The 19,748-nt window shown below is 45.4% G+C and overlaps 1 protein-coding gene across 3 annotated transcripts in view; it reads right to left on the bottom strand.

The window, feature by feature from the left end:
* Positions 1 to 355: 355 nt before the first annotated feature.
* The window catches only part of setbp1 (SET binding protein 1), a 37,920-nt gene continuing 18,527 nt past the window's right edge, over positions 356 to 19,748 (bottom strand). For all 3 annotated transcript variants that reach the window (XM_080895193.1, XM_080895191.1, XM_080895192.1), the window contains 5 exons: positions 13,495 to 13,916; positions 11,327 to 13,267; positions 10,998 to 11,205; positions 9,812 to 10,880; positions 356 to 5,254 (listed from right to left, as the gene is read on the bottom strand). In XM_080895193.1, coding sequence (XP_080751319.1) covers positions 4,749 to 5,254; positions 9,812 to 10,880; positions 10,998 to 11,205; positions 11,327 to 13,267; positions 13,495 to 13,916 — 4,146 coding nt within the window. In that variant the 3' untranslated portion in view covers positions 356 to 4,748. The remainder of the gene's footprint in view (positions 5,255 to 9,811; positions 10,881 to 10,997; positions 11,206 to 11,326; positions 13,268 to 13,494; positions 13,917 to 19,748) is intronic.

The following is a 19,748-nucleotide window of genomic DNA, read 5'->3' as shown; positions in this document are numbered from 1 at the left end:
TGTGTGTGTGTGTGTGTGTGTGTGTGTGTGTGTGTGTGTGTGTGTGTGTGTGTGTGTGTGTGTGTGAGACTGAATGAGGCTGTGCTATAATCTGATGAGAGGATTCCCTCTCGTTTAACCTCGACACATTGTAGAGTAGTACTCATTCACCGAGACCATCTGACATTCAGCACCAACAGTGCAGCAAGTCCCCTGTCATCGCACTCCCCTCACACGTTACGTGCACATGCATGCTGCACACACACTCACACACACCCACGAAGCACCTGGCTCTCATCACAAAATCAGACAGATCGGAAAATCGAATGCGATACGGTCTTAACCAGAAAGAAGCAAATGATCCCATCAACTGTCAATAAAGTCATTTATTATTTCACACAATGGATAACATGAACAACTTGAACTGTAGTTCTTCGTAATAAGTGCTCAACGCTGCCAGCCAACAGAAGGGTAGCAAAAGAATGAGCCTTTCTTTTTGAGGAAAGAGAAATAATAATTAAAAAAAAGAAACCTACAAGATCATGAAAGATAAACATGACCAAAAGCATGCCAGCAGACATGGATATACATATATATTACAGGTATATATGTGCTTAAGACACATATCTGTATGCCAGCAAATGCAAATACAAAATATATGTGTACATTTTACACATACATACTGTGAAGGATATATGCATATGCATGCGCCTCTAGTATTTACTCTATATGTCAAATATTTGCAGTTTTTAATATTCATACAATGTACAAAAATGTTTCATGAATTAAAAAATTCATTACAAAAAGAAACATATCAAACAATGTACAAGTCTTCCTTCAAATTCAATTGAAATTCAACTTTCGGCTTGTCTAAAATATTTATGCATACAATCAAGTTGAGCATGCAAATAAAGGAAACCCACTCTAGAAAAAGGCTCAAATACACTATGTATACAAACTAAAATATGCCCACACTGTTAGAAGAGCTCACTTTGTGCTCTAAAGAAGTACATTTATTGGTTTTCTCAATGCTTCATCTGCACTTTCAGCTTCGAACATTATAGCTTAGAAATGGTAACGTATGCTGTGAGGATGACTACATGTACATTTATGAGGCTCTGTTCCACACGACCCCCTTGCTCCATGTGTAGGATGCACATCAAAGCACGCTACATATTGAACGAGGGGCGAAATCAAAACTTAGGTGCCATTATCTCTCATCCTAGTTGCTGTGTTGAAGTGGTAAATGCACACTACAGGAAATACACCCCACACCGCTAACGTAAGGTCAAACACTGCTGCGCCGCCCTTGGTGCTGAAGCCAAAGACGAGGTAAGGGATCCTTACATCAGTGTTTAGGGGCCTCCGGTAGCCACCGGTCCAGATTGGCTGCTAAGTACATCACAACAACAGTGACCTTGAACCCTATACATAACCACATCCCCTCTGCGGTCTCTGTGTAGAGTGAAAGCTCTGGATTAGGACAATACTTGTCAGTGTTAGAAGGCACCGAAGCATTGGCTGGTAGGAGAGACAGACAGGACAGACAACACCTGGGGTCTTTAACTCTAGCATCAGAGACCGCTGACTGACCACAGTATGAAGGAGTAAGCTGCCAAGTGTGTATCCTCTACACCTCATCGCCTCACATTTCTAGACCCCATCTTTGCCACAACAGACTGCAGACCCACCTAGCAAAGCAAGGTTACGCACACTAACATCAGGGCGAGTGTATTTTTGGCTATTTCCTCTGAGAGCTCCCCGAACAAAACAACCCTCTTACTTACTCACTGCTACGGCGCTGCCCAAGCTGGCCGCAGGCAAAGTAGCTACAAGTCAGCCGGGATTTCCTATTTTTGGTCGAGTGCACGACGTTGGGGCTTCTATCCTCAACTTTTAAAAAGCGCGGTAAGGCAAATCGTTTTAGCATTCGGTGTAATTTAGCCGGCCGGAGCCATGACTGTCAATAGACAGTGGAATTTGTCAAATATTAAAATCACTTGAAGTTGTCATTTTTCTGAATAGTTCCTTGGGTCTTGAGCAGCCTTGATAGAGAGATAAGGTCTACTGTGGTTTGAGGAGACAGTCCCAGCATAGCTGAGCCTAACTGGTATCCATGCAGGATGGACATACTAACACTATTTACAACAGACACATTAATACTGTAGTTTTACATCTGGTTAAGGCTGTACTGCATAGAGCTGCAGTCACTATAGTTTTCATGAGATGATAGTCACTTTCTGCACAACTTATTACAAATTATTACTGGTATTATTCACAATTCTTGATACATGAATTCAATTTATTGAGTAAATAAGACCACTTATTTCTCTTTGTCGAAGGGTGGACCCAGAACAGAAATTCCTTTTAAGGTCACTGCCAGGCATGGCCTGATGCATAGCAAACAACAATGTACGAGAACGTGATTTCCATAAAAATCTCGGCTGTTCCTCCTTTGCCAAGTATATAATCAGTTATATCTCTCATTATTTACTGGGCAGAGTAAGTGGTGTTTAATTATATATCTAAGACTCTGGGTACAATCAATATCACTGGATGGAGACACATCTGATACACTGTCCACCTCCGCTGCTATAGCAGTATGTAGGTAGGTATATGATGCGGATTTAAAACAGTAATATAATAGCTCCTTCAGTCCAGCCCTTCTACCTCTGTTATGATGATATGAGTCAGAAAATAAACCAGGAGGAAGCTGGGAGACACCAGACAGCAGTGTCCAGCGACAGAAGATGCTAACTATGGAAGTTGTGAAGGGACGCCGGCAGTTTCGGGGTTCTCGTGAATAAGACACACGTGTCATTTGCACAATCATGAACATTTTGGGTCGTTGTCTGGGGCACTCCTTGCCGCTTCATATTCCTCAGGTCAAATGGTAATTTGTGAGAGAAAGAAACATAAGGCACAAGTCGAACTGCTGCAACTGAGAATCCCACCCCCGGCCGAACAAAACAGAATCTCCTGAAACAAAATTTCAACAAGGTTGCCAAAGAAACACTGATCCATTGCTTATTATTCAGAAACACCTAATCAAGAAAATACCAACCACTACCCAAAGCCACAGATACTGTCGATAGAGTTTAACAAAGGTTTAACATATTGACACACGCAAAAAAAAAAAAAAAATCCAAGATGGCTACATTCTACAGTGCACATAGGAATGCTTTACATTGGTGCCAACATGGTGGAGAGTTTGTCAAACTCTGATTTAGATACTTTTAAATTATACACTGAATACTGAGACTTTGGTTTCTAAATCTAAATACTGGATTTACTTTCCAAAAATATTTTTCCAAGGATATGGATTGAAAATTATGTTAAGTAGAAAGACTGGGATTAGCTTTTTCAAAACACTGACTGTGTGAGCCCTCTTCTGCTGAACTGTCCAATTCAGACTCGGCGGGCTTCGGTTTGACGCTTTTGGCTGCGCAGCCTGCATATACAATTTGATTAAAATAATGTATGGTCTCTGGACTGGATAACCACACCGTCGAATGCCGAAACATAAGGCTGGAACAAGCATGTAAGTGCTGCATTTGATTGATGAAAGTGTATGTCTTTTTTTTGTTGTTGTCTTTTTTTAATAGTGCATTTAACCAATTTTTTAAGGTTTACCAAAAATACACCTGATATTCCTCCTGTATGCAATGCCCCCTGTTTATAAACACAATAATGAGTGTATGAATGAATACATGTGGTTCTTGTCTGTCTGAAAACAAGCTTGTCTTGAGTCACACCCATGTCTGTTTTTTTGGTTATAAAACAATACACACTTTCATTGTCTATGGTACAACAATTCTATTTAATATACTGTGTGCCAGTACACATCTATGAGCTGGTTTTCCCATTGTACAAGGCAGGCAACAGTGGACTTTGTTTCTATGTACAGTCTGGGATAGTCTAACCCACCATATTGCCTTTATGTCACTGCCCAGGAGAGGCCTGAGCAGGGAGAGAGGGAAAAAAATGACACAGCGGGTAGGTTGAGGGAGCTCAAGAAATGGAGATGTAAAACATTAGTGGGAATAGGTGAGAGGACAAAGGGGGATGGATTTAAGCGGCAGGCACCAGGGAGGGCTAAAGAATTGGGGTGAGCGTCAAGCAGGGAGGGGGACCACGAGTGCGGAGCTGCCAGGAAGTATCAGTTACTTCTCAAAGGGAGCGAGGACACTAGGAAGGTATAGATGAATGGGAGAAAAACAGGGAAAGTAATAGGGTAAGGTGGCTTAATTACTGAAGTTATTATTCCACATGTTTTTGACAAGCTTCCTCAGAAAGGCAAAAATAAGCAGAGCTGCACAGTTTTATATTAACCATTCCCCCCTCCCCTTGCTGGTAAATATATGGCTGAAGCCACATTCAGATACAGTATCATAAAGTACCATACACATCACTGTATCAGATACATAAAGAGTCACATAATATCCTACACTATCATAAGTACCACACAGTTTTAGAGCATCAGATTCAGTATCAAATAGTACCATATAGTGCCATTGTAAATAAAGGTCCAATGAATCTTTGAAAGGCCCATGTCTGGTTGGGTGTAGCAAACTGAGGGATGGCACAGGCCAGTGTTCTCTCCTCTGGCTCCACCAACCCACTGTATTCCTCACGACAAATCAGAGAGGAGGAACAAGTCAAAGTGCACCAAGGAGTCCCAAGATTAAGGGCACTGCATCTGATAGGCTTGAAACACTGCCTCCGTTAACTGCTCTCCAGTTCTGCTGGAGGTGCTTTCTCCTGCGAGTCTAGTGACTGGAGGGAGCCCACAGTTCGTCCCTGCTGAGGCCCCTTCCTTTGCGTTTCCCCCCTTTGGCCAGTGGATTCACAGACCGCGCTTGATGCACCACAGTCTCAATAGTTGCTGAGATGGAATCGTGACTGGAGAACTCCAGAGGCTCGGGGGTCAGGCTCGGCCTGAGGCTGTGTCTGCCTGGCAGGTTATCGCACCTCTCCAGAACAGGCATCCCCAGAGTCCTCTCATCACTTCTCCTGCTAGCCAGCATGTCCAAGCCTCGAACCTCAGCCCAATCTTCCTTCCTCGTCTTGGTTGGCTCCGGTTCCTCCAGAGGTTGTTTTCTGGGTCGTCCGGGTCGTCTTTTGATGACATTGTTTCCTGTTTTGGCTTGTCGCTGCAGGCGCTTGGCACGAAGGATCTTCTGCACATGCTCAAAGTTCAGAGAATGCATCCTCCTTACGTCCTTCTGGATCTGTTCCACTTCGCGACGTTTATACCTCCGCTTACTGGGAACACCTGGAAGAGGAGAGAGGGAGAAAGAATCAGGTGAGAAATGTCAAGGAAAATAAAGAGCAAAGTAAGGTCTATAAAAAGAAAGGACCATTTGTGCTTGCGTGTCAGTTAAAAAGAGCAGTCTTGGAAAGACTAGGAAAGACATCATGCCAATTTAGCTCATGGAGAGAAAGTATTTTCTTGCTTTAAGAGCTTCCTGCTAATTTTGAGATATTCATGTAAGCTTTTCAAATCCCAGCTGAGCCAGGAGAGCAGATCCTATCCTGTAATTGTCTACTAGAGAGCAGAGAGAAGAGGGGAGAGGAGGAGATCCTATTCTGCTAGCAGGAAATGTCTCCTTCAGCCATTTAATATGTCGCTACACAATAACAACCCTGTGCATCTGGAGCACAGACTGCCAAAAAGCTAAACACACACAGCAACACAAACACACATATCGGCACTCTTGTCCACATGCACATGCGCATACAGACACAGATACAAAAACACACAGATGCATACATACACATGCACAAAAAATGAATTCAGCAGTTCAGAATGGCTGAGCAGAAGAAACTGGAGCCATATTGTTTCCGTCACACTGGTGAACTGGGCAGTATGCCCTTTACACATTGCTCTATCCTTACTCTTTCCCCGTCACTCACATTCTCTCTTCCACTCGTCTCTTCATGGGCGGCAATGTGCTACTCTCTAATTTTCAATTAAACTGGTAACACTGCACCATTTCATTTCCATCTTTATTTCAGAGACCGCTTCCTGATCTTAGTCTGTCTCTGTCATTCTTTTTGTTTCCCATCTATGTCCCATTTCTTCGCTTCCCCCTCCTCCCTGTCTGGGCACTGTTCCCGGGGCTCGGACTGAGCCACAGCCAAAATGGAGGAAAAGCACAATCAACCACCAGTCCCCAAGCAGTGTGCACGCAACATGCTTCGTCTCTTTTCCTTGAGCTTTTTACTCCTATTGCTGGATTCCTGCGCTCTAGCCTTTCTTCCTTTCCCGCAGACTCCTGCTGATATGGTGTAGCAGGTTTCTTCAGTGCTCTAACATTTGATGAGTACATTAAATCAAAGATGCTTTTTCAGTTTTATACTTTAAATATTGTTGGCTGTGTTACAGGAAAATGTGTGAAAAATGATGCTCAAGACATTTAGAATATGTCTCTTTCATAAAACATAAGGGGGAAGCATTTAATATTTAATAGATTTTTTTAAAGATTTGCACAACGTCAGTGAACTGCCACAACTAGCAGAATACAATATTTTTTTCATCTTAAAGAGACCAAATGGTAATGATGGGGATGAAAATTTGAAAAGCACCGCACAGAGCTGTTTGCTAATGAATTAAGAGTAAGGGAAAGATAAAAAGCCGCCTAACTACCTCCCATACAAACCGCAGAAGAATATCACGCTGTTGTTGGTCAAAAATTCGGGCCTGACAGTGAAATTAGTTAATGCACAAAGCACTAAGTAGCAGTGGTTTATGAGCTGCAGCAGAAGTGAGCACATGCTCAGTTCACACACACACACACTACAAAGTAGCAGAAATTTATGAGCTCCATACACGGAACATAAAACCAGTGACCTTCAGCAGTGTGAGAGGCAGTATAGTACCGAGAACCTGTTTCTCTGTGAAATAAGAAGTCACAGCTATGCTCACTTATCCACTGCCTGTGCTGTAGCTGAGAGCACTTTTCGGAGACAGATTAAAATAATCCTTGATGTATGTCATTTAGTGTAATTTTTTTTTTCTGGATGAAGGTCTGTGCATGTGTTTAAACAAGCTGCGTGACTTGCCGGACTACCACAGGTCCAGTCACTTCTCTATCCTGGCAGTGGGTGCCTCTTTCCAGATGTTTTGGATCTTAATCTATATCCTCGTCTTCTCCTCTTGCACTCTCGACCCCCTAACCGAAAGCTGCTTGATGTCCTCCCAAATCTACGCTTCTCTATTATCTATTATTTCTGTCATCCTGTCTGTTTACACTGGTAATTTACTATGTTGTTTTATGGCGTACACAGAGCATCTATCACATGTCCTATCTTATCTGGACCGGGGATCAGTCCAGATAAGTGTGTCATATGCTGTGCAGACTGCAAAGCCCCTTGAGGAAAATCTGTGATTTGTTATACTGGGCAAAATAAATACAACTTGGCTTGACTTGCCACAAAAAATTATTCCGAATTATTCATTAAAGACTTTCATTCAGACATTCATGTAAGAAAGTTACAACTGATTCAGCGAGGTCTGCTTAAGAAGCAAACGCACAACACACGCAGAGACACGCGTGTGCTTAATGATTTGTCCATGACCGACAAACTCATTGTTGCACGCTCAGATAATAGTATGAATTTTACATCTGGATGGGGACCCGTATATCTGTGTGTATGCGGGGGCCTGCGCCTGCATGTGCAGCGAGCATTCTCATGCACATGCGTCTGTGTTTTAATTGGACTAAAGCTGTGAAGTGAAGCAGTAAGTCATGCTAGAGGAGGAGTGTGTGTGTGTGTGTGGGGTGGGGGGGTGAGTAAAGAGAGTAATGGGAAAATGAGGGGGAGGGGAGACAAGGGAAAAAGCAAAAAGTGAAAGGGAAGAAGAAGAGAGCTAGAAGGGGGAGATGGAGAGAGAGATGAGGCAGAGGAACAAGGGGAAATCTGCGTGTGGATGTGGGAACCACGGGAGAGAGGCAGAGGGGGAAAGCAAGGGCAAGAACTGCAGAAGCAGCAAAAGGGAAGGGAAGGACACAGAGGGTAGAAGAGGTATAACAACACTAGAGGGATAATATGGATGGGTTGGGGGAGGAGGAGTCATTATGGGGGGAGGGGGGGGTGTATATGAGTCATCCGTCCTGGATCCCCTGGGGCGGGGGGGTGTATTCTAACTGAGCCCCTGGCTTCTCCTCCCCGCCACTGGACTAGGCCCCAGTCATTAAACCCCTGGCTACCAGCCAGCTCTTTTAACACAGGCAAGGGCCTTTTACGGCGTGTCTGTAGAAAATAAATCATACTGTGTGAATAATATATCTCTGGCAAAAGCATTGGCAGGAGAGAGGGAAGGGAGGCAGGGTGGGGAGGTAGGAGAGATTGGTGAATTATAGTCGTCTCCATCCATGCATTACGTTCTCTTTATCCCCAGCCAGATGTGCTCAAAGACAGCAGAATACAGAATGTACCAAAATACACATTCATTGGGTGGTGAGAATTCGGTGCTACCCAGTCTCTTTGTCTGCTTTAAGCCCCGATAATGATGTGCATAAGCATATTTATAATAGGAATCACCTTGACATGCATTACTAAATCTACATTTAAAATGGGAAAACCCAGTTAACTGACTAAATGTGATAATCCAGCAAATAACTGAAGTCAATTAACACTCAGGAACAGAGTTTAATATTAGTGTATAACCTTTTTTTTTTTTTGGCAAACATGCTCTCATTTGGCTACATTAACAGTTCTGATCACATATAAGTGATTAGTAAAAGCATGTATGTGTCTCTTTCTTCCAGTTCCACGGGCTAGCATAGTATCATGTATCAAATATCATTCGTATGGTTTTTCTTTCATTAATAAATTCCGGCCTCCTACTTCTGTCTAACAGATAGGAACCTTGTTGTTTTATATAAGTAGTGATGTGATGTAATAAGGTCCACTGCTGGTAATGTCAGCTGCTTACACGCTGCCGATGCTTCAGATCATAAGCTTTCCACATGTGATCCATTCATGGGTTTATTTAGAGGTAAAGTCAGCCTGTGTCTGGACTCTTCACTCCCTCGCGCATTATATAGCGCATATAAACATTGGGAAATCACTAAGGAACAAGTGCAAACAGCTGTTCATACATTTTGGACATTACTTGGACGCACCGCTGTCTGTTCACATAAACACGTAACAGAACATGTGCACCACATTTAAGATAATGGACACAACAACGTTGCTGTTATTTTGTAAAGGACATATTTCTCTCACCACCAATCCAAAACGCAAATCTGTGCACATGTAACTTAACATAAAACATACTTCAGCTAAACATTATCCCCCCTCTACAAGCACAATGGGAACCGGAGCTCTAACTGTGCAATTATATGCTAATCTCCAGTATATTAATTGTAAATGAACATCAGTCATGCAGAGCAGTCAAATACATTAACATAACCATTTGCTTCAAAGTGGTGGCCGTGTTGATGTTATAGCGGGTGTGCAGATATTTAACAGGGTGAGCACGTTTGTAGTTTAGACTGGAAAATGCAGCTCCTGGATGCTACTTTTAGGGGAGTCACATTATGGTTCTGTAGGCCCCGTACAGTGAATGATATTTACAGCTCAGATTTGGAACACTGGGTGAGCCTGTGTATAGCCATGAATGAACGGCTTGGATAAGCAAAGACAAGCAAACAACAGGAGTTACTGCGTTTTAGGCAAACCTCAAACCTCCAACACTTCATTAAAGAAAGCAATGTGCTTTATCATGCTGTCCCAGTGAACAGAAAACAACTGCTGCTGTTTTTATTATAAGTCCAACATGCAATGCAGTGCGCTTTCTCATAAATATAGCGTATTCTCTTACCAGTGAGGGAGGGACTGGGACACTTGTTCATCTGTTCTGGCTCCTGCCTCGTCGTTTGGAATGACATTAAGCCCTGATCTCCAAACACAGTGAGCCTCGTCCGCCTGTTCCTTCCGCCGCACTCGTCCTCTTGTGACCCCGAAAATAGGTCAGACGCTGACTCTGACCGCTGCGACTGGCTACTATAGCTGCCCATGAAGCTCTTTTTAGGCTGCCCAGTCTGAAGGGAATGGAACTGACTGTCAGCAAGAGAGTGTGATGACAGCTGGTCAGACTCAAAAATCCCTAAGCTGGATCCCAGGTTTGAAGAGCCTCTGCCATTGCTCCTCTGCTTGTCCAGAAGCTTTGAAGGACCCTGACTGGCCAAGTCTCTCCTCTCACTCAGCATGCTGAGGCGTGCATTGGTCTTAGCTCCGCTGAAAAGCCCTCCCAGGTCCTGCCGGTCTCGTGGTGAAAGAAGAGGTTCATCCTTGTGCTTATGTTTATGCTTGTGCTTCCTCTTGTGGAGACGAACCCCTGCAAGACCACCTGCGCTGCTGCTGCCCAGGGATCCCAAACCCTCTCCCCTTACAGATGGCCCCTGAAGTGGACCACTAGTGGTGCAAAGCTTGGCACCAGGCTGGATTTTTGAGTGTCCGCTGGAGTGGAAAGCCTTGGGAGGGGGCACAGCAGGTCTCATGAAGGGAGATGGGGGCGCCGGTCCTAGCGAGTGATGGGGCAGATAAAATGGGGGAGTAGGGGGAAAGTAGCCCAGACTCAGAGGAGGAGCGTAAGGCATCGCATACGGTGCTGCATAGTAATTTCCCCCTGCCAGCGGATAACCATATCCTTGAACAAAAGGCAGCTTTGATGTGATTGGCTCGCTGGCTTTGGCTGGACGACCGCGTCTCCTCTTAGCCTTCAGATCAGCACTCCTGCGGAGGTATGAACTGGAGTCACAAGGGTACGAGTCGTAGGTAATAGGGTAGTAATGGTGGAAGTTGAGGCGGAAAATGGAAGGATAGGGATGCTGGGGGTAGCAGGTGAATCGTCTGTGAGACACTCGTAACTGCTGGAGCTTTAACACGACCTACAGGGAGGAAGGAAAGAGGAAACATTTAGAAAAACAAACACCCTTTAGTGCACGCTTGTACATTAGAGCGGTTGTTAAAGGCTCACACGCAGGATTTGTTACAGTGTTTCTAACCTCGTCCAGTTCAGAGAGAAAATGAAGATGATCCCGACTCTGTAGGCACTTCCTCTTCCGCCGATGATGCTTTTGCTTCTTCTCCTGCTGCGACAGAAAGTTATCGACAGCCGTTACTTGGCGCTCGCAGCGTGTTCTGCCACCTCTGTTGGATGCTTCCAAAGCTGCTGCCTCCGCAGCCTCAAACCCACACAGATCAAATGAGTACCTGTATAAACACAACATAAATCACATTAAAACAGCAGGTAAATGAATGCGTGCCAATCTATTACATACAGAACAAAATGCCTATAAAGCAAGTAAAGGAGTATAACAGCAGTCTACTGCACCTTCGTCGAGAGGCATGACCCTTCTCAGTTTGATCTGAGGTACTGTTGTTGTCCGTCCCAATCCCACTGTCACTGGGAATAGTCTCCTCACTGTGGGACTCGCTGATGGGGGACAGAGTTACCTCCTTCACTGACGCCCCCTCTGACAGGTGGGATGGTGAATTAGCCAGAAGTCGAGGAGGAGACAATTTCCATCCCCCAGTGAGAAAGCTCCTGCCTGCTGGTTTAGAGGGCAAGGCTGAAATGGGCTGCAAACTGGGCATAGCAGCATCAGAGTGACTGGCTCTTATAGACGGAGCACTAGAGCTGGGAGATGAGGTGGAGGAAGGCACTGCGGGGCATTCGTAGAGACTCGATGTGGAGACAGACAATGCTGGCTTGTCCCGAGTGGTTTTGGGAGGAGTGGAGCCTTGAGTTTCTGCTCGAGGTTTCCGCCCTCTCTTCTTACCAATGTAGATGGTTCCTCTTTTGCTCACATTTATCTGTTTTCCCAGTCGAGCTTCAATGGTGGATGCCATGGCACTCATAGCTGAGGTAACAGGAGCAGAAGATGACTTCAGAGCCAGAGTGCCATTTTGACTTGATCCTGAAAGGATTTCATTCAGAATGCTCTGCATTTTCCCAAGCTTCGTCTTATTCACTGGCCTGGATTGCCCCCTTCCACGCTTTAGTTTGAGACTGTTGGCATTGGTCATCGTGGAAGCCATTTGCACTAAAGTGTTCAGTGTGTGCGTCTTCCTCCTACGATTTAGCCCTGCAGTGGTTTCCTGGGCCAATGGGCTTGGAGGTGAGGTGGAAGTGGCCTCGTGAATGGTCTCCACAGTTAGGAGTGGCTGTTTCTTGGGGCGTCCTCGTTTCCTCTTAATGGGAGTGTGGACTGTCAGGCTGTCAGTGTTGGTGTAGAGCGGGCTGGAAGGGGTAATGGGGAAAGCAGAGGGCGGGTCAGCTAAGGTTGCGAGGCTACCCAAGGTTTCTCTCTGCGGTGATGTAATGCTGGCATGGCTTTTTGATTTCAGGTAGGACCACCTGTCGTTGGCCTTGGTCGGTCTGGAACTGGCCGTAGAGCTGGTGCTGTGACTTGGGCTCGGACTCATATCGGCTCTTGATCTGGGGCTTGGACTGGGGCTGATGTTTGCCCTGGGTCTGGGGCTGGGGATAGGGCTGATGTTACTCCGGGGGCTGGGGCTGGGGTTTGGGCAGGGGAATCTAGGGTTCAAGCTGAGACTGGGTTTGCTGATGTGATTGTGAGCTGGATCTCTGGGTTTAAGGGTGTCCGCGCTGATCTTAGGACGACCCAAGGGGTTCTTTTTCATCCTGTTTGCGCTCAGATGTGACTCTTGGTCAGCCCCATTTGTAACTGTCTCTCCCATTTCCACCCTGTCCACTCTCTCTCCCTTTTCTCTTTTGTCAACTTTATCTCCTCTTTCTGCTTTATCCAGCCTTTCTGCGCTGATATCAGCTTGACTCATGAATCGAGAATCATTTTTGTGAGTTTCTATCTTATGTGCTCCTCTGGCTTCTAAAGGCCCAGGCTGCTGCTTCTCTGTTGCATCAGAGTCCAGAGTCCGCTGCTGAGATTGCTCCTCTACAGAAAACGAATCGTCAAAAGAAGGCCTTCTCCGCCTCTTTCTTCCTTTCGCTTCCTCTGCCAGCATGGGCATCCCTCTGTCTTCTTCGTCTCCTTTCCTCCCAGCAATTGCTCGCTCTCGTTCCTCTTTTCTCCTTTCCTCTCTTTCTTCATGGAACCGCTCAGCTGTCTCCTCTTGCCTGTACTTCTGCCTCTCCTCTGAATTATTTGGGCTCTCTGATCCTTTCTCTGGCTGTCCCCAATGTGAATCAGCACTGTGGGGATTACAGAGCATCCTCTGGGAGTCCTTCCTGCCGTACTTCCTCTTAATGTTCCCAAAGAGCTGCTCACTGACCTCTTGCAGACCCTTCCCCCTGGAGAGATTTACACAGAGAAATAATTAGGATGAGTGCGATAAAATGAAGAGAATGGATAGTTTTGTATTTCACCAACACTGCGCAGAATACTTACTGCCTAATTTGAATCACCGTGTCAAGTTAATTAAAACGTCTTCCTTTTAAATTTCACTACTCTAACTTTCACATTCCATTCACAGTGCACAGTTCATGATATCATGCATCACAAGGAAATTAAAATATACCTGCTGAGAGAGGTCAAGTTGAGAATACTGGCATCTGTGACCACTGGCAGCTGCAGATCTGGAGTCAGAGACCGCTGAGGTGAGGGACTTTGCGTCGCCGTTCGTGAGAAAGCTTGGCTCGGATCTAGCAACGAGCCTCTGCTGTCTGCTGCCAAGTCTCTGGCTGCCTCAGAATCCGCAGGATGGGCTGGAGACGCAGAAGGTGCTGCAGACGGGATCCAGTCTGTACCGATTTGGTGCTGGGGTGCGTGAGTGTGTTGAAATTTCTGAGTGGGGGAGTGCTGCGTTTGCTGTGTGTGCGAGAGTGCGTGTGCAGGATGGAGGGAGCTGCGAAGCTGGTGTTTGAGAGAAGGATTATCTCCCAGTAGTTGCAGCAGGCCTCCCTCTCTCTGCTCTGGCATTCTGAACTGGCGCTCATATGTCTGGGGATGACACAAAAGAGACACAAAGACTGGTGACTACATTTAAACTGCAATCATGAGACAGCCTTATATAGCTGCAGGGATAGACAAATGATATGATAATGATAATGTGATCGTAAAACTATGACTGCTATATTTCATGTCTTCTTAACATTGGCCTATCTCCACAGATATAACATGTGCATAGCACAGCAACCAGTTCAGCATATATTATCGTTTTTTTGTCAGCACTTATCACATCTCTGATTTTCTCTAATATGACAGCTTTTGCAGTAGATCTGAAGATTTTCATGCGTCTCGCGTGCATGAGAAAACAGTGTGCAACAGAACAAAAGGCTTGTTTACAGAGTAATTAAATTCCTGTGGCAAGGATGTTACATGCTGTGAGAGCTAAGGGAATCAAGTTGGGGGTGTCTGAGTACTAAACACAGTAGCATAGCGAAGCTGCGTCCCTGCACTAGATCCATCATTATTTACTGCAGATCATATTTATGTTTGTGACAGCTCTCATACGCTTTTCTCAACTATAACTGCAGTGTCATGCTGTCAAGAAGGCGCCGTGCACAACATATGTCCCGGAAGTAAGATATAATTTATATACATTTTCTTTCACTGAAACGCCACAAATCTGAAGTAAGCCTCTGCTCGGTTAGACTTGTCCACTTAAAGGAGAAAATACTAAACCTTAATATACTGTATTGCCCCCACATAACTCTGCTTAATGTATCACTGCTGCATAATCAGTGTACTGCTGGAAGATGAGAAATAGAGCAGCGGATGGCCTTTGTGATTTAGCCTGTTATTAACAGACTCAGTATGACGCAACGAGACACTGTTCTGCTGCGCTGCAGGGAGATGTAACCTAACCACAGGCCTGCCTCTCAGCATGTACACAGGGGCGTGCAAGTGCACACGCACACACTCACGCTTGTATACAGTAGATGCACACATTTCAAAGACTCAAAATCCCGGCTACACACGTTTGAAAACGCTAATCTGGTCTAGATGGAGCAGCTCCTTGTCAGTTGATAAGATATCTCCTCTTCACAGATAAATATACACAGCCACACAGACGCACAACAATAAAATCTATCGTGCACTTTTATGACAGCGTACATATTTGCGAGGTCAAGAGTGCCATATATTTCCCTTCCCTGCTAACATCCAGTTCAGCCTTCATCTCCTCTGTTGCTTCCCTATCACTCTCTCTGCTCTCCCGACTGCTGTCGGTAGTCAAGTAGTGACACTCATTATGTTTCCACACTTGTTGCAGAAGCTGTTTATTGGCCAGAAGCAGTCTGCACGAATTCACAAGCACAAAAACACACACACACACACACACAAAAATGCTGAGAGGCACAACACTCACAACACATGGGTGAAAACACATACTGGGCACGTGCGCAAATGCTGAGCGCTGTAAATGATTAACGAAGCCAGCAAATGCAGGTATGTAAATGCACCCTCAAATTTATCTCCTGAACGCACTGCCATGGTATCCTTTCAGTTGTGAAGTATATGTGTGTGTGTGTGTGTGTGTGTGTATACACATTGACACTGGAGAAGAGGCGCTGTGAGTCCACAGAGGGGTAAGATGACAGACACCTGATACACACTTGCTTTCTCATTTAACCTGTCCTAGAATACCTGCTGTTTCAGGTTAAAGGAGGGCACAGGTAAAAAAACAGACACCAGGGCGATGGGGGCAGTTAAGAGTGCGACCGGCAGACATACACTACGCACACAGAGAAAATGTATCTTCCCCACTGACCACATACACATTTGTGGTCAGTGGGGACCAAATGTGTATACACACACACACACACACACACACACACACACACACACACACACACACACACACACACACACACAACCACAGAGAGATAATAAAGAGAGGGACACCTTTCCTACAAGAGACCGGAGAGCAAAAGAGAAGAAAAAAAATTAAGAAATAGAAAGCCCCCTCCTCCTACTTTTTTCCGGTTGAAGCTGGGTTGCTGGCACCAGTTCAGCTTTTTGTTCTTAGTTTCCTCCCTTCTACCACTCTCCTCCGTCTCCCCTCCTCTATGCCTCTTATACTCGACAAAGCATTTCCAGGGAAAAAACACGCAATGTCTGATATTCCAGCAAGCAAATACAAATAGTTGCCATACAAACTGAGGCACTCCCATAGTTGTTGTTGTTGTTGCTGTGAGCACAGTGAAACTTTCCTTCTTTGTCTTTTCCTGACAGGGTCAGCTTACTCGCTTAACCATTCACTTATTCACATTTTGATTTACATTTCATAAAGAACTCCAAATTTGCACTTGCATGCTTTGTATTGCCCTTTCATCACCACACTGGTGGTCAATACCATTCACTAAAAACTTGTTACTCATAGGTCTCCAGAGCCTGCATAAGCAAGCAAATTGATTCAGATGAGTTTTTTTCTAATGTTTGTTTTATACACTGCCTGCTCTTGTGGTGCACTCTGTGAATAAGCCATTATCTCCCTGTGCTACTGCTGACCTGCAGCAGGGGGCAGCGGTCGGGAAATGAGCATAAGCGCTGGACTCTGACCCGTGTGCAGCTCACAAGTGAAAAAGAACTGTGAAGCTTCAACCTTTTTCCACACAGGCCATCTTTCTACAAGACCCCTACTGATCACATAACGATAAACACCAGCTCAGGGCCGAACCAAAGCATCTTTGCTTCTCAACCCATCCGACGCACTCTTCTTCCCCCCGGGGCCCTTGGAGCTCTTGGGGCTGTGTTTACAACACGGCTGAGTCAACTGCCTTTTTTCTAAGATGTCTTTCTCTGGATCAGCACCGCAGCAACATGGATTTAATGCTGGCTGTCCAACACCTGAGTGCAGGCAGATATGGAGCTGTACATTCCTTTCCGGTGGTGACGTAACCATCAGATAAGGTCAGAGCACAGGAGGAGGAGGTCATGGATAATATGTGACTAAGTGCTGCAATCACCCAACTGAAAGGCACTTTGCAAATGAGTCAGCATATATTTACTGACAAATAAGTGTGTGTGTGTGTGTGTGTGTGTGTGTGTGTGTGTGTGTGTGTGTGTGTGTGTGTGTGTGTGTGTGTGTGTGTGTGTGTATAAATGTATCACGCTGAGCAGGCTGTTTTAAATGACAATCTGGATGTAAAACACAGTGTTCTTCTATCCTCCAGTTTGATGTGAGGGGAGGTATGTGCCGGTCCCTGCTGTCCTTTTCCTCTCCTGCAACCTTTCATTTCTCCACCAACAAACTGAAATTCAGGAACTGCTCCCGCTCCCTGACACACACACACACATGCACATAGCACCCTGGCTGCACCATTATACTGGGAAAGAACACCCTAAACAGGCACACCCAAATCTCACAACCAGACCCGCATATAAACACACACATATACAGGGGCAAACATATACACAACCTCCTTGCACGCGCACACAGACACACACACACACACACACACACACACACACACACACAGGCGCACACAAACACGCTGCCCTTCAAATAGTTTTTCGCAGCCTTTTATTTGGCTGCACGCCCAGCGGTTAGAGTGTTTCATTTTTCCCTGTGTATGGAACTGGGCAGCTGTCCAGACAGACACACAAAGAGAAAAAGAGAGTGAGAGAGAGGCAGAGAGAGAGAGAGAGAAGGGAGAGAGTGGGAGGAAGGAATGGGGTGCAACTAAAAGAATGAGAGCAGCAGAAAGGGAGGGAAGAAGAGGACCAGCAGAAAAACAAGAAGAGAGGTGCCTAGACTCGTTTGCTACTGGTTCCCCTCCGAAACCTTATGATTGATATGATCCTCTCCTTTCCTCTCTGTAACACCTTGTCACGCAGCCTCTCTTGGTTTTGACACCATACTGTCTCCCTCTGCCCCCGTGGCCTTGTGCACTAACCCCCCCCCCCTTCATCCCATCGTCCTTTTCTTCTTCTTCTTTTTTCCCTTTTTTTGGAGCTGACCATTTTCCTCCTGTGGGAACTACCACCCCACCACCCCGCCCGCTTCTCCCCAGCTCCATTCACAGCGCTGCTTCTCTGTGATCTGTGTTTCTGACAGGTCTGCACACACACACACACACACACACACACACACACACACACACACACACACACACACACACACACACACACACACACACACACACACAGAGTTCCTCTGCAAACAAACACCATGAATACTAACAGGGCTTTGTATCCACAGCACTTAAAACGGGATAGAAAGGCGCGGGTTTGGAAGAGGGAGGGGGCGGAGGGGTGAGCGCAGAGAAAAGGAGGGAAAAGCGATGGAGGAGAAAAGAGGAGCTGTGGCACTGTGTTGATCTTGTGGCCACTCTCACAGACCTCCCCCCTCCCTCCTTGCCAACCCCCTTATCCTTGTTTCTCGTTCTCTCGTTCTTCCCACCAGTTCTCCCGGGAATAAAGACTTCCATTCATGCGCCTGAGGCAACCCACAGCAGGGGAGAGAAAAGAGGGAGGAGAAATGGGAGGAAAAAGGAGGGGTTGTCAAGGTGGGACAGTTTGTGGATCACTGGGATCAGGCCTACTGCCTAAAATTGTGTTTGTGTGTCTGCATGTCTGTTTTCACTCAGCATATTCCCGCTCAGCCAGCGCTTTACTATCTCAGATCTGGTGGCATCTGTGCCAGACAAAGCTTCATCTGGGAAACTTGGGTGGGAAAGTTTGGAAACTGGGCTCCATTGAAAAACTTCCACTCTCCACTTAATGCTGCAATTCCAAAACTATGCGTTCAGCCTACAGCCACAGTAGGAAAAAGGGGCTCGAGCTAACTTTTTCTGCAGTATTTTCTTTCTTACGTGCCTTTTTATGTACCCTTCCTGCTGAGCATGATCAAGCCTTCGATCTATTGTGTATTCTTCCTTTAGATAGCTGTAAAGCACAAGCCGCATTCAAGGCACAGCAGTAGGTCTCAAGTAAAATGTTTCCTCCTACGTCCACAGCAGTAATCCTTCAGATTGGAGTGCTCCTAAAGATAGCAGCGAAACACCAAAGAGTCTCCTTGTCACACTCTCTTCAGACACGCTCAGAGGTAGATGACTCAATCTGAACAAAGCCCGTGATTGGCTGAACCGAAGCATGCTATTATGGTGCATTTGGAGGTTTTCACCCCCTCAGTAATGACAGACACATTTACATGCTACATATAGTGTATATCTAATCCCTGCGATTAGCATTAATGGTGTGCATGGGCGCTGGTGTGCCCGGTTTTTGAATAGCTTTAACAACCACATTTGACTTTTTTTAAATGGCAATTATCCACAAATTGTTCCCTGTATGTACGTGTTCAAACAATCTATAGATGTCAGTCAGCACATAAGTTTAAAAACAAAGAAAATGTACAACATTAGAACAAGTGTAATGCTTTTTGGATGCAACATGACTACAGAAAGTTGTTAGAACAGCGCATCTTTTAGGGTAAGGAAATTATACAACAAAACAGGCACATGTGCTGCTGCACATAGTATAAAACCAACGCATTGTGTTGGTCACTTTACTCTGTGCACCATATGACCCAATCATAGCACTTCTGTACAACAGGAAACAATTAAGCTCCAATGAGCTGCTCAAAGTCCTTAGGGATGACTTCCTGTGTGGAATGATGGGTAATTCAAGACAGAAGCTGCGCTGAGATTAAACACTTCCTCTCTGGCAAACAGCAGTCTGTAACAGCCCCACTCACTGATTAGCTACTTAAAAATAATTCACTGCAAGTTATTGTTGTCTGTCTGGTTAGTGAATCGATATGCAGCCACATCACCTGCAGGTTTTTTCGCTTCTTTACCATCCAGCATATATTACTATATAACACTG

Source organism: Rhamphochromis sp. 'chilingali' (genome assembly GCF_963969265.1).
Source record: "Rhamphochromis sp. 'chilingali' genome assembly, chromosome: 10".
In the NCBI taxonomy this organism is placed as follows: Eukaryota; Metazoa; Chordata; class Actinopteri; order Cichliformes; family Cichlidae; genus Rhamphochromis; species Rhamphochromis sp. 'chilingali'.
The sequence above is the reverse complement of the archived record's forward strand: the minus strand, read 5'-3'. Positions and strand labels throughout refer to the sequence as shown.